The 16030-nt window shown below is 40.5% G+C and overlaps 1 protein-coding gene across 3 annotated transcripts in view; it reads left to right on the forward strand.

Annotated features, from left to right (window-relative positions):
- pknox2 (pbx/knotted 1 homeobox 2) overlaps window positions 1-16030 on the forward strand; it is a 100644-nt gene that overhangs the window by 57650 nt on the left and 26964 nt on the right. For all 3 annotated transcript variants that reach the window (XM_037120555.1, XM_037120554.1, XM_037120557.1), the window contains 2 exons: window positions 5659-5765; window positions 9107-9243. In XM_037120555.1, coding sequence (XP_036976450.1) covers window positions 5679-5765; window positions 9107-9243 — 224 coding nt within the window. In that variant the 5' untranslated portion in view covers window positions 5659-5678. The remainder of the gene's footprint in view (window positions 1-5658; window positions 5766-9106; window positions 9244-16030) is intronic.

Here is a 16030-nt window from a genome sequence, read left to right on the forward strand (position 1 = left end):
GATTTTGAGAGGAAAAAAAAAAAAAACAGCATGAGGAGAATTTTGCATGCTGTAAGAAGAGCTCAGTTTTTAATCAATACTAAGTGTAGTAAATAAATATACACATAAATATTGACATGATTTAGTTGAAGGTCTAGTTGATGGATCAGCACTTTAATGAGAGTCGACTGAATTGAAAATCCACCAGATTCTGATGAGCTGTTATTTGTTTATTTTCCATCCATGCACCCCAAAAACCGACCCATGTCGACACACCCAAATACATGTCACTTTGAATGCAAAACAAAAAACCACGACATCGAATTAAAAAGAGTGGTATGCCAAAAAACTGCCGTGCTCCAAAGCAAATCACATCAAACACTCACTTCAACATTTTTAGGATGAAGTGTGTTGTAATGCCTTGCCAACATGTTCTCACTTCCACCTTGTCAAACATAACAGCATGGTCAGCTTCGAGCTATGATGCTCTACCTCCCCCTCTACGTCACTTATGTAATCTGCAATACATGATTTATCTATTTATCGTACTTACATAACATAAACTACAAAACAAACAAATCTAGCATCGTTTTTGCTCACAAACCCAGGAGAAGGTCCTGTGTATGACCTACCCCACCACCCTAACTTTCCCCCTGGTACCGAATTATCAAAAAGGTGTGTGTGGGGGGGAACTACAGCGTAAAACTAAGAAGCAGGTGTGCCACTCACCAGGCTGCTGTATTTGATGCGTTGGGAGTGAGACCAGGCTGGCCTTGTGAGTGGCATGGCTCGAGGGGATGCTGAAGCTGGTCTGTTGTTCCATCCACCACTTTGGTAAGGACTGAACAAGGGCTTTGGTTGATTTAAAATTTGATATATTCGAAAAAATAATCACTCTTGGTTCACAGACTAATAATCCTAATGACCTTCGTGATTCCCCAACTTTTCTTCTCATGCCATGATAAAGATGACATTTGTGGTTTGAATGCAATGCAAAGTAGAGAGTTGCTGCCATGGCATGGTGGCCAAGTGGTATGGTGCTGGTCTTATAAACCAAATGTTAGGGGTTCAAACCCCCTCCATCCCTATAGTGTGAGGAGAGATATTGCTTATCACCTTTGTAAATGATTATTCAGGCTGGCAACTGTGACAATAGCCTTTTTTGCACGTCTTGTTATCCAAAGGTTGCTGGTTCTATTCCCCTTGAGTCTTTGGGGTGAGATACCTAATCCCAAAACTGCTCCTGATATACTGGTCGGCACCTTGCATGGCAGCAACTGCCATGAATGTATTTATGAATTACTGCAAGTCGCTTTGGACAAAAGCATCTGATGAAGGTCCTAAATGTAAATGCTTGTATACCCTGTCAGGATGAATTGTAAAACCTTTGGTGATCCCTAAACATTTCGTCTAGCACCATCATCAGGCCAAGCTTTGAATGTTTCAGTACTTTGGTATATGACCATATATCAAAAATTGATGGCATTCCCATCAGCCTCAGCTGAACTCTAATGTGTAAAACTAGGAAGTACAAACATGTAAGCGTTTGTCATTCTGAGCAGGTTAGCGTGCTGACATCCATATTAATCCTAAAGCACCACCACGCCCGAGAACAGCCTTACAGTCACTCCAGTCTTCACTCATCTTTGGCTGGTAGGAGAGTGACTTGAGTTCTGCTCGAGTTTTCTGTGAAATCAAAACACCTCAATCAAAGTTGCATCAAACATATCACCAGTTTTCCACAAGGATTGAATCTATTTGAGCTCTACAACTAGTGTCACCCCTGTCACCTTTGTTCACTGCTTCATTAGTCCTCGTAAGTGTTGATAATTCAACATGAGAGAGTCACATGTCAAGTCTGCTGTTAATGAACTGCTGCAAAACCTGCTGCCAGGTTACACACTGGAGTGGAATAAATCTTTTCATGACTACTCTTTTCTGTGTTAAAATCACAAGGAGGATCCTGTTTTGTGAACGGAAGCATTTCCATTCCCATTTAATAGAAGTTCAACACTTTACAATAAAATCACCTTTCCAACCAAAGCGTACACGAAAAAAAAGCTTTGGACATGGTTGAAGTGTGGAGGCCAGAGGCAGTGATCACATCATATGTGACCAGATATGGATTTTCAATTCAATGCCGGCGGTAAACGGGGTGAAACTGCAGCTATGCCACTGAGTAACCTTACATCAATACAGCAGAGGCCCATTCTACGGCTGAGAATTGTTGGAAAATTGAATGCTGAATGGAAGTGTTTCTTACTGCACAGAATCCGATGAAAGGGTGCGACTGCCTCCAATCCAAATTCACAAAACCCTTTGATGTTTGTTGGAATAATTTTATGCCTACTTCTCATTTTCCATTTTATGCTTGCTTTTGAATTTTGATTGCGACTACAGGCACTTTTTCAATTGATATGCATTATGAACTCTGTAATAATTCAAAGGCCTTTGTTGAGGAACAAACACGTCATTTGTCCTCAAAATGAATTTTACGACTTATTGTGTAACCGTACACCTTTGGTGAGTTCAGAGGGAGCGGTTCCCAGACAGTTATTGTCTTGTTTTCCTGGAAGAGATTTGTACTATGGGTTTCATGAGGCAAGATTTTTTGTGGGTATTTAATTTCACTGTTGATATTAAATGCTAGTGTTTTTGCAGTAATATTGTCTGTTCTTGTACGTACATTCACGCCTCAGCAGCCATGGTGTGTCTTTGTGCGCACATCATGTCTCTGTGTGTGTATATTTATGGATGCACGATTGCCTGCTCAAATTTGGCGTTTGGTGGCTCGTTCCTTCGAGGGATGGCGAAACTTGAGAGGCCGCCTAAAATACTGTGCAGTAATTGGAATTGCTTTATCTTCAGTCTCATCAATTAATGTGCAATTTTCCATTTAATCACTAACACGCTCACTGCATTTGCAATTAAAATGAGGACTGATAACGGAGAAGATGCCTTTCAGCTGATACCAGTTGGAATGAGAACAGAAACCAGAAGACGCAATCAGTACACAAAATGACTCGCAGAGACATGCACATGGCACACAAACAAGTGTGAACACACACAGTGCAAACAGTCACGCTCATATAATGCTGCACTGAATACACTCACACTCGTGCATACACAGCAAACACAAGCACAGTGTGACATGATAGAACATGCAGATTTGCAGCTAAAACCCCAAATTAGAAGTCGTCAGTGGAACTAAACCAGCATTTAACGTCAAAGTGTTGGCAGCAGAGGTGGAGTCGGGTGCCACTTAAACCGAGAAGGGTCTCAGCCAGTTGTCTCGTCTCTGACTTTTCCAGTCAGAGGCAGTGCCAGCCAGGGTCTGGGTCTCAGTGGGGTATGAGCTCAGTGGCGGGGGAAGTCTGTCATGTGTAGTCCTGATTCTGGAGAGGGGGATGAGATGTCCGCATCACTTCCTGTCTGGCAGCAGAATTCTGTGCACAACCCAAAGTGAAGAGCTGGGCTTAAAGAGTTAAACACACAGTTCCACTAATGCTCGTGTGACATCTGTGCGATTCATCTATAAATACAGTATATCAGGAGCCCCTAATACTTCATAGTGTATTTCTCGTATGATATGAATGTATGAAAGATCTTCATTGGACCTGTCAGATACTTAGATGGCATTATTGAAAAATTGATTTGATTGTTACATTTTAGTAAGGTTGTGATGTCACAACTCAGTGTCACACACTTTAAATCCTCACTTTCACTGGTCAAGTGGATTTACTGCACATTTTTACTTCCTGAGGCGTTCGCTCTGAACGGATGTTGCTCAGATGTTCCAGTTCCATTTCACCAATTTACAATCAAGCCTTTTCCTCCAGGTCAATACTATTCAGCCCAAGTGCACCGGTCCAGTGTAATTGCTGGCTGCCTTTCATGACCACGCAAGGCTGTATGTGGCATTAAAAGACTCTTTTCCAATAAGTCTAGTGGCTCAAGGTATTCAGCGAACATTTAGTCTCTCAACCGAAGTTGATGTGACAGTCCGCATCAGTGTTTAAAGCACTAAATTGGACATTGTAGAGTTCAAACATTGATTTGTGAGATCAGGGTTAACATTTAAGTTTTCGTAGTGCATAGACTGTTCAAAACATGCTGTTCTGCTCAGAGTATGTGATAATATGAAGGGTTTACAGATCAAGTCCTAAGCTTCCTGAATTGATCGTGGAACCCTGACACACTGACATGTAGGATATTTGGGATTTAAAATCCGGATGATTACATCAGTACTATCTAAGGTGGACCACAATAATCAATTAGAGAGGGATCCCGGAGCAGCTGACGGTGTTGCCAAGCAACGGTAAACATTCCAGCCCTTGAGGCTAATGCTAGCTAGCATCCTACTGTTGATATACATATTAAGTCTCACCTTCAGTTCTTGCTGAGGAATAGAAACCCACTCATCCAGACTCATTTAACCTTCCACTTTTTTTTTTTTTTATTCTCACTGTAACATGTTACTCCGGCTAAGTGCTGCTCATGCTAATCTATAATTTTGTTCACACCTGCTTGCGCATGAAATCATGTGAGACAGTCAGCTTCAGTCTGCATAGCCATGAAGTCAGAGTACTGAGGCCACGCCTTCACTGGTGCACAAAGTGCAGTTCATTTTGAGCGTGCCGTGTGTCAAATGCTGCACTTTCCTTCGGTCCTCAGCAACAAACCTGTTAAGTGTGCAGTAGAGCGAATGAATGGTTCTCCAGAAATGCAAATAACATAGAGACAGACCGGCACAAATGAATTGCTATATGTAATAAAATTTGTAAAAGAAGTACAGTTTAACAAATAAAAGGTATAATAAAGTTGATCAAACCCCTTTCTCCCCCCTCAGGTCAAATAGTTAATTTAGAGGACATTTTCATGCAGCGTATACACATAGGTTATATGTAGCTTCAGGATGGAGCCCCTGCTGTGCTTGCTTATAGTAAGTTGGGGTGGTGGTAGGGGGTCTGCATGTGTGTGTGTGTGTGTGTATGTGTATGTGTGCGTGTGTGTAATGGAACCCTGAACCAATTAGCTCTTTCAGTGGGGGTGGGGGTGGGGGCGATGGTTACAGTGGTGTTCCACAGGGTACAGCCCTCAGCCCTGTGGGGTCCCGGCCAATAGCAATTAGCCCAGCAACAAGAGCCCTAATTAGCCCTCTTGATTGGCTTGGTAATAGTGCAACAACAACACCAGCAGCAAACACATAGAGACGACCAAGGTGACTCCACCATGATGCGTTACTTTAAAGCCAGCTGTACCGTAATTAGCAAACAAGCATAGCTGTCTGTAATTGGTAAACAAGTAGTCGGGTTTGTTTGCGGTGTCATTATGAACCTGCTGGTATGTAAAGTATTTCTGTAAAGGCTTCCATGATTGAGTCGGCGTTGCTGTGTTTTTCTTTCTGCTTGGTAGCATTGTCAGATCACTCAGTATTAATACATCATCCTGCCGTTCTGTCAGCTCTGTGCAGTACATGCGGTGGGAGATAGAGCAGAGAAATGAATTAGTAAATGGAGACGGGGAGAGAGAAGTGTGAAAGAGGAGAGTAAGATGCTGCGTGAGATTCTCATCTCCTATTATTTAATCATAGCAGCACCTGGTGGCTGCTGTTGTAATAGAATTTAAAATCACTGGCACTGGATTTATGTTTCTGTTTTTTTTTTCTGTCTTTTTCAGTCTCAATGTGAAGCTATCCCATGATGCAACATGTGTCCCCAGCACCTGCAGTGACAATGATGGCCACCCAGAGCGTTCCTCCACCATCGTACCAGGAGAGCCAACAGGTCAGAGGTTTTACCAGAATTTACCTCCATGGTTAAAGATCCAACATGGTGGCACCTTAACAAAGAATGTTAAATGCCCTGAAACCCTATATGTCTCAGTGTCTTACTTTGATTGAAGGGGTCCTACACAAATACATTATCTTCTTTCAATATCAAAACAGTTGAATTGGTCAAATGTTTAGCTTTATTATTTTTTTTTTTATTTGTGCTTCCCTTTGCTTCTTACTTGTTTGAAGTGGGTGAGGCTCAGTTGGACAAAGACTGTGCAATGTTTCCTTTCTTAAAGTGTGAATCATTGTCTGAAGACTGTTGAGAATTTGGGGAGCACTACTGCATATGTAAAAAAAAAAAAAGTATGTAGTATAAAAAGTAAAAAAAAAAAAAAAAAAAAAAAAAAGGAGCAGTAAGCTTTCTGTGGCTGCAGAAGAAGCTGAAGTGGCTAAAATACATTGTGGGTAATGTATTTAATGCCTAGCCAGTTGACCTCTGCTTATACTAATGAAAGTTAGTATATTCTACGAATAATAATTTTCATTAGAACATAAAGCGCATATGCTGTAAATGGTAAGGCTTTTTAAGTACTATTACAGTAAGACAAAAACAGAATTCAGTCATTAAATGGGTACCCACAAAACATTTCTGGCGCTTCACAGCAAAACAGCGTTGCAGCATTCTGCTAATCAACTGAAGCAGCTGGAGACTTTTAAAACATAAACAAGGCAACTTATAGACACTTGAAATGGTTCTATACAGCTCCTCCAGTGTTATCCAAGTCCCCGGAAGCCTAGAGATCCACAACATTTTTTTACGCCCTGTTTTTAAGATGGAGTCTGTGTTGTGGCTGTTAAGCTTAAAGTGGCTTCCCCGTCTGAAGTGGGTGCACAAGCTCAACCTTGCATCAAGGGCCTAAATAACATCAATCAGTGTGGGCTTTGATTATCCAGGACAAGCTGCATGGTAACATTTGATGCTATTTTTCAATTTTACATTTTAAAACAAGTCCCCATCTCATTTATTAGTTATGAAGAGAATGCTGCATCACAGTTTTGCTGTGAAGACTACAAAAAATATTGTGTGGACTACAAAACTTCACCTGACTTTTCATTGGCATTGTGTCGAGCAGTCAATGGAATGAAGGAATGACTTGATTTTTGTTTGAATTGTTCCTTTACTGTTTAATGGGTGACGAAAATTATAGTACTATTATTTGCTAGATGTAACTTCTTTTTATTTATATATCATTGTTGCTTTTCTTTAAGCTCATTAAAACTCACTTGAGTTTCCAGGACTCCAAGTACAGTGCAGTTACAATGTTATCGTTAGAAATCATCAAAGTAAAATTGACTGCAGGAACAATATTATAGTCATTTCCAGTAAGTAAATATGTAGGATAGTAAGTACAGTTTGTACAGTAAGTGATCACAACAAATATGATGTGTTTTTAATATTAAAGCAATACTACGGGAATGAAATAATGAGTATCTTAACGGAAGAATGATATCTTAAGGTACAGTAATAGCAGCAATTGTGCATCAAACATAATGTGAGTCTCTACAGGAATGGCAAAGCGATTCTTCATGAGGTTGACTTGCATTTTATAATTAAAACACAAGGGTGCGAGGGTGAAACATACTGCATGTTAAAGTTTATAATAAGAGGTCAAGCCCCAGCCTGCGGTGTGCAACACAATACGTGATGCCACACACAGGTCAGCGTAATTAATGTAGCCTAACTGTGGCTGGACTCAGGTTATGTCTAACTCTGCAGACCGTCCCACGGAGCAGAGGTAGAGCAGGTTCATCTGAGCGCCTAACCCTCCTCCTTGTCCACACCACCTCTGTCTGCTTTCGCCCAGAGGATTAGTGCCAGGGGAGAGCTCCCGAGCTGCAGTCTGCACGCTCGGCAAATGCAAATGAGAGCTAGTTAAGTGTGAAGAAGCTAATTTATTTCCCATTTGGTGCTGGGATTAAGACTTGAAGCTTCCTCCCATCCCACCCCGACTCAAAAAAAAAAAAAAAAAAAAGGAGTGTGGGGGGGTTGTTAGACTCATTTCCTCAGAGAGAACGAATGAGAGAGGAAAGTGGGGTAAAGGATGAAGAAGACAACGGCTTGTGTTCGTAAAGCGTGTCACTCTCCTGCCCACCCTCCAGCACAAATAACATCAAAAGATTGTCTAATGATTCCGTGTCGAACCGCCAACCAAGCAATATGTATGGTTCAGCTGTACGGCCAGTTGTGAGCACACTGTTGAGCTGCTAAATTAATATTTATCATTTAACAGGAATCTATATATGCCTTGTTCAATTACTAAATATATCCTATAATTAATTTTCTCAACAGCTTCATTACAAGGCTACTGACCTGTCAGGCAACAATGATTCATTCCAGCTACATCCTCATCTGTAGTCTGTCGGCGTCGGATGCACGTTGCACCTTATTGCTTCTGAAAAGTGATTAAAAATTACTTGGAACTCACAAGCAGCTGCGTGTTCATGACACGAAGAAAGGATTTTCCATCATTGATAAACCTGCTGTCCTGGTCGTGTAATATTCATATTTGTCCCAAGCAGGTTTAAGTGACTGCTTTAGTTTTCTGGTAACAACCACACAAACATCAGCAAAGAGAAAGCCCTGTTCAAGCTGATTGAAAAACAACGTATGGGTTGGTTTGATAGACATAAATACATTATAACTATACATACATTGTAACATTAGTATTATATTTTTTTTCTTCAATTAATCTTGATTTCTCTAAACACTAATAATACTTTAATATGAAACACCCAAGACTCTGTCTCTCAGTCTCTTGGACAGTCCACCATATTGGTTCAGACTGAATTTACAGGGTCAGTTAGCTTGATTTTCTCTCCAAAATAATGGTACAGGAGAGATTATTATATTGTTGTCTACCTTTTTATATAGGCTAAGTGATGGCATTTAAGAAACACTTGGTTTTGAGGGTCTACACTAATAACTCAGTCTTGGCTTGTAGACAACATATCAAACACTCACATAATGCATATTAGGATCCAATTTAAAAAAAAAAAAAAGAAAATAAACAGAATTTAACCTGAGTCTTTGGTGCTGATGGGATCTCTGAAGACTGTTTTGTCCTCAGTGATGTCCTCGTTGACGATCGGCAGGACAACTGATGTTGACTCATGCAAAAGTTCATATAAAATTTGTCTTCATTAGACGACAACTGTTGTAACAAAGTGTGGATCGTCATCGTTGTAATGACTGTTCTGTGTATGGACAGCCCTCCACAGGAAGAACCAGACTGAAAAACCCATGACAGTAAAGAAATAGTTTACATATGCAGTCATTTTATGTTTTCCCAGATGACGGGCACAACTCAGCAGAACACCAAGACCCCACAGGTCCATATCCCAGCAGCCTCTGCAGCAGGAAATACCTCTGTCAGTGTGACCCTCGACCCCCAGGCCCAGCTTGAGTCTGACAAGAGGGCTGTTTACAGGTGGGTTCAATCTCCAAGCAGAGGTGTCATGATAATCTAGGTTTGTATGCAAGGGATCTGTACACAAGTCTGACATCAAAAATATTTGCCAGGATCACAACCATGACGGTTAACATAATAACCGACCATTAGTCAGCCTTCCCTGTGTGTCCTCTTCAGTGTTCTCGCTTTGAAATAATTATTGCATTTTCTCTCAAACCCCATGCTGGCTTTATGAAATTGTATTGAATTGACTTGATGTGCTTCCTGCCCATAAAGGCTACACGCACTCAAGTTTTTTTTTTTTTCTTTTTTGTTGGTGTTCCCTTAAACTAACCATGACATTAAAACCTTTGAAAGTTCTACTTGAAAGGTGCCTTCTTCAATTATCGACTCATTCATAAAGCAACAAGCACCTTCAGTGAAAGCTTTCAGTCATCAAAGGCGACCAGAAGTGCCCTCACTATCCTTCTCTTTGAATTTAATGCACTGGCTTTAAAAAAGCATTTGATACACTGGCAATATTCAGGCTGTTTCTTTGACTTCTTTACAATGTATTGCTGTACAGGAGTTTCTGACCTATTAGGATGAGAAAATAAATGAATGCATGGCTAAATTAAAAATGCTTTTCACTAACTGTATTGGGTTCTAAACAGGAGGGGCTGGAGGAAACCAAAAAAAAAAACACATTTATGCCAAAACATGTTCATCAGGCAGAGTTGTTTTGTGTAAGGTTCCGAACTTACATTTTAAAACGTAATTTATTTCTCTTTCACGCCAACAGTCATTTTCAAAGGTAAGCATCACCCTTCAGTGGTAGAAAACTCTCACATTTTGGAATTCAATTATTAATTTACTGTACTTCTTAGTCCAGATAAAATCCAAATATTACTAGAATGGAACCATAAAGATGGGGGACATTGCACTTTTGTGATTTCACAATGTGTCAAAAATGAATACATCCCAGTTAACTGAAGATGATGTGGAGAAAAAAACATATATATATATATAAATGCATTTCATTCTTTGAGATTCATTTGGAGCAAGCTCTGCATAAAAGCTTTGTGATGTGTATCTGGTCATGTTTACACTGTATACAAGTTCTTTGTCTTTTTTTCCTCTTTTTATTGTCATACTTTTTAGGATGTTTACACTTCACCCCACTGACATTTGCTCCAGCGTCAATTCTTTTATTTAGGATGTAGAGGCCCTTGAAGGCAACACCTTGTTAGGTAGAGAAAATAAGAAAGAAAATCACCGCTGGGTGAAAACCAATACTCCAGTGAGAAAAACAAAAAAAAAACCCACCTCACTCCTCTCTCAGCTTATCACTAGAATATTGATGCACCCTTATAATGAGCTTGTATTATCTATTTATGAAGTAAATTATTCAAAATACAGACATTTTTAATCGAGATGGGTGTAGGCGGCAAACCAACAACTTACTAGATTTGTTGAGTTCAGCGAGACGCGAGGCTGGCCTGCACTGTCTGGCGCAGGTTGCCTGTAACGATGACACAGCAGACTATGTTGGGATGTCTGTCCTGGCTCCTCAGGTCCCACCCGTGGGTATCCACCACTGCCGTCTGACGAGGTGTGAGCCCCCGCATGCAGGCCTGAGGCGAGCTGCTGTAAAGTCCTTAGCAGCTCCTCTGAGATGCAAGGCTGCCTTTGATGTGAGCAGCCATGTTGGGAGCAGCTCTGTGGTGGTGGTGGTGTTGGTGGGTGTAGTGTCAGTGCAAATAAGCCCCTCTTCCACTTCCACCTGTTTTTTTTGTTTTTGTTTTTTTTTTGGGTATCCTCCTCTTTCCTCCTCTTCTTTTCAGAAAAGAACAGATGAAGCTTACAGTATCAGCTAAACACAACAAGAACGTTTTCTGCATTGATACTGACTTCATTATTTAATTCAATCTAAATGGCTTCTGAGCTGTTGGATGAATACATTGATGTTAATAATGCAAATTTACTTTATAAGCTCATTGATTAGAGTGCCTCTGTAAAGGCAGGGATCTGTGTATCCATACTTGGGTGTGTCAGGGAATGGACAGCGTTTTTAAACATGCACTGCAGAAGAGGACTTGTAGCTGTGTGTTTTGTTTTTGTGGTGTGCCGTGGTAAAAGTGTCACAATCGCAACTCACACTTTACCTAGAGGAGCTTTACAATCTGTGCAGCAGAGCAACAGTAATGGAACTAGAGTCGGGCCATGGCTAGCTTAGCTTAGCATGAAGACTCAGAGTCTCAAAATAAAGCTCTCTAATTAGGCAGTTCATTTATGTAAGCAGTCCACAAAACTATTTATGGCAGTAGTAACACAAGTAACAGCCAAATCTGTTAAGTTACTGTAAGCTGATGAAAGCTTTCCATACTGTATATTATAGTTGGTTTCTTGATAATTCATAAAATAGACAACAATATAAATTCAAGGCTCTTGTAAATACCAGTAAAGATGACCTTGCATGATCTCATAATAATTAGTGCCTGTGTGTGAAGAGAGGAATTGAATTCGAGGCTACTACCCCAGATTATTTCAGTCAGTGCAAGCTACAGGAACAAAGTTTAATACCCCTATGAGATAAATACACACAAATAAGCAGTTATAAAGTGCAATCCATTTCACTGAAATGAAACAAGTTCCCCTTGAATTCATACATATTTCAATTCTGTGGCTTTGATAATTTGACTTTAACCGATCATCTCCTCTGAAGCACTATCAGTCAGCAAGGTGATTAGTCACCATGAAATGCTCTTGAAAGTTAGTGTTAGCACTTCCGCACAATCCCTTTAAAGAGTGTCGGGGTCCACATTATTTCGTTTTACAGGCAAATAAAGTGCTACATTATCAGTGCGCACAGAGGACGAGAGTGAAATAAGACGGGAACCTGAGCTACTTACCAGTTAAATGTTGATGTGGAGAATATACTGTGGGGCTTGCTGAGTCTGTAAATGTGTATGATGGCCAATTAAAATGTTGTGATCAACAGCGTCAGAGGCAGCACTGAGCTCAGGGAGCAACAAGAACTGAGGATTTACCAGCATGTGTTGTTAAAATATGATTATTTGTAGCTGTTAAGTGAAATCCTTGCTGTTCTGTATTCAGAGGAGGCCGAGTTCATTAGAATTTTCGGAATTATTTTTTTGCCCATGCAAGGAGCTAATGACTAAACGCACCTTGTTACCTTGTTATAAACGCAATTAGTTTTGACTTCGTAAGTCATGTCTCCCACAGTGAGTCAAATTATGCAAAAAGACACAAACAGCACTCTTATTTTAATAGAAGTCTGACCTGCCAGTGTTGCTGCCTCTACACAGTGCTCATATGGGGGCTTTGAAAAGAGAAAGGCACAAAGAACCAACATCTCCCCCATTTTTCTTTAATTATTTTGCTCAGGAAGTCTGTGTGGGCTTTAATGTCTCTTTCCACTAATTGCTCGAATGCCAACTTTATGAGGAGATGTGTGGTTTCCTCTCTCCCTCTCTCTGTCTCTCTGCCTACTTTGTTATTAGCAGCGGAGTAAATGTGTGATAGGGTAATTAGCCTAATGAGTTGTGGCATTTACTATAAAGATCCTTCTGGATTCTCTGCATCTTATTAAAAAGCCAGCAAGGCTTTTGTTTTTCAGGTTGGGAATGTTCGCGGCTGACGGAAGCCGATTCAACGCAGAGATGGAGACATGCACTTAATTAAAAGAGACATCATAATAGTCCTTTTTTTTATATATGCAGTACAGAAATGTCCTTATGATGCTTAGACACAGCTCGGGTAGAAGAGTTATGTTTACCAGAAGGCTGTTTTAAGGTCACTCTTTCATGAGTTTGTTTGAGTTAACTGCTTGCTCGCTTCACATGTAGAGAACTTAAGGAATCGCTGATAAGCAGTAAGACAAGTCTGGTTTTCAGAAGTCCTCTTAGACAGTATTACACATACAGTATGAGCTGTAGTCTACATTTCCTCTACAAACTATTCCATGAGGAATGCTCTCACCTTGATTGTCTCAAAAAGACACAATCTGTTCTGTCGATTTATTTCCTCTTCCTGGCTTAAAGAGGAATTTAGTTTTTTTTTTTGTTTGTAAATGATTTAAAGTTTTAGAATCTGTTCAGTATGTTGCCTTAGCTGGCAGCTGGAACACGGCTGCAATGGCTGCAACATGATCTTATGTATGTTTTTTTTTTTTTTTTTCAAATAATACAATATTTTCTGTCACTGAAAACACAAGTCTTGTTCAGGTCTTTTTGTGATACGGAGAGGTGAGTTGTCGCAGGACGGCAACGCTGGTAACGTGAGTTGACGTCGAAGATGAAGTTTGGAGTTTACCTTAATGGACAGCTGGCAAGAATTTATTTCAAATGTCATTACTGGGTGTATAACAAATTTTTACAATCTACATAAGGTAACACCTGTAACAGCTCACCTCTGGAGATTTCAGAGCAAGACGTCTCCTTGAACTCTCCTTGAAGTCTCGTGTTTCTGGTAACCAAATGGATCAAAAAGGTCTATCTCTGTAGAAATTGTTTCCACTGTGTTGGCAGAATAACAACCTCGGCCTGTCAGTGACAAAAACAAACACACAACTTTGATGGTCATAGTTGCCTCAGAGGATTACATTGCAATCACTGCAGCCGTTTCCCGGCTGCCAGCTGAGGCGATCTACTGACTTATTCCAAAACTACCAAAAAAAAGAAATACTTTGCACGCCAAAACATGTGAATATAGAGCCTGGGTTTAACTGTATGTACCAGAATGTTTGTTCGTCGTATTTAACACAATCCATTCGCAAATGGAAGCGTCAGAAAGCTATAAGGAATAATATTGAATTTATTCTTTGTTTTGACATCGGTGAGATCCTTTTACAAAGACGCCAGTGTTTAGAACCTTGTATGGTGCATATTATCATTCACTCCCATCCATAGTTGGTCTTTGCTGAAAGCCTCTCTCATGCTGGTCAGCCTGGGCATTTTGCATTGAGACCGGATTTAAGGTTTTGTGTGTGTATTTGTTGGAAGGTTAACATGCCGTCACGCAGACATTCCCCAAACTCCAAGACATAGCAGAATTTATTCAGCCTCGGGTGTGTCTGCTTGTGCGTACACTAGTTGTTAATGGCATGAAAGAAGTGAAGATTTGAAGACCTCTCGTGTCGTACACATCAGGAGGGAGTGTGTTTAATTTGACACCTCCAAGGACGGCGTTATCCACATTTGCGTTCGCCTCTGTGTTTGTCTGCCTCTGTAATGCACCATAAAGTCTGTTTATCCTCACTGACACAATGCATCAATGCATCCTCGACCACTGCGCTGCTTTTCCAGCAGCGCACAGACTCGCTGTCTGACGAGCTTAAAACAGGCCGTGCCTCCTCCATTTAGCAGGTCAGCGTGTGTTGGTGCTCAGCTGCTGCTGAATGCAGGAAACTGTGTCAAAGCTCAAGTAGTTTTATTGGTTGTTTCTGTCAGATACCCATTTTTACGAGTTTCCTCACTGCTTGATGTTGGATGAGAAAGGAAGTCTGCAATTTTCTTCCCTTTTTTTCTGTTTTACTTAGTAATCTGTTATCTTTTCGTGCCACAGAAGTGGCCTACAGCATACGTAGAGGAGAAAAGACATCATTTGCACTTCACAGCTGTCAAGTAATACCCTCTGGAATCCATCCATTCAGCCTGAAATCTTATCTACCTTTTCTTACTCTCACCAATGAAAAGAATTACTGCTGGATGCAAAACACGACTGTGCTTTTTTTAAAACGGTTCTTTTTCGACATCATGTGCTGATTAGTGGATTATCTTACTTAACTCTCAGTTAGCATTGTTGTATTGCCGTCCAGCCACCATAGTCCAGATGAGAGAAGACCTGAGATAGCAATGTACATACACTCATCTGAAGCACAAGAAAACCAGTAATACTGCAGCAGCAGAGGCCCTTCAGTACAGCAGACTTGCATTTTCACACTGAGACCAACAGCTGTATAAAGTCACAGTGTGTGATATCAGCTAGCATGCTGGGGTTCAGGAAGCAAAAGAGGCAAGACATATAAGACAGCAGCTTAGGCACCTGGTGCAATATATAACATTAGAGATGGACAGCACTTTCTATAAAATACAAATGGCAATACAGAACAACAATAATTTTCCTGTCCCTGTATCTTCTGTTTGGAGGATAGGGAGCTCCCAGACCTTTGTGTCTGTCTAATTTGTAATCATATTTGTTTGCTGTTTTTTTTAATTTTTTTTTTAAAATTCTGTTCATTTGAGTTAGCTGCTAACTGCTGCTAGCAGCTACCAGTTTTTTAACATCCACTCAATGCTGGTTACACACATGTTATAAAAATGTTATGTCCCTATCCCGTCCTGGGGTTGCAGGCTCACTCCTTCAAATGGATGTTGGTTCAGCTCTGTTACTACCTCCACTGCTGGCTAGAAGTAGCGACATTTCCTTATCATGTCTTTTTTACAGAATCTTGAGTCAGAATAAATAATAAATTCATATTTGTAGTAGGAGGTGTTGGGAGGGCCTACCTCTTTCATAGGTTTAAGATACTGATATAGATCGCTTTTTTATTTTACATTTTTATGTGAAGTGCTATTTTAGCAAATTTTCACCAACATTGTTGTTGACTTTGTGCTATTACATTATTAACGAACATAAATATAGCATAATATAGCTGATCATCTCGTTACAATGCAAAGTTCTGCTGGGAAACCTTGGGTCTTGGCATTCATCTGGATACCTCTTGACAAACACTACCCAAGTACAGCCCCTCATAGCAATGGCACTCCCCGATGGCAGTGGCCCCCTAGCAGGACAATGCACC

This window comes from Acanthopagrus latus, chromosome 13 (assembly GCF_904848185.1).
Source record: "Acanthopagrus latus isolate v.2019 chromosome 13, fAcaLat1.1, whole genome shotgun sequence".
NCBI classification, from domain to species: Eukaryota; Metazoa; Chordata; class Actinopteri; order Spariformes; family Sparidae; genus Acanthopagrus; species Acanthopagrus latus.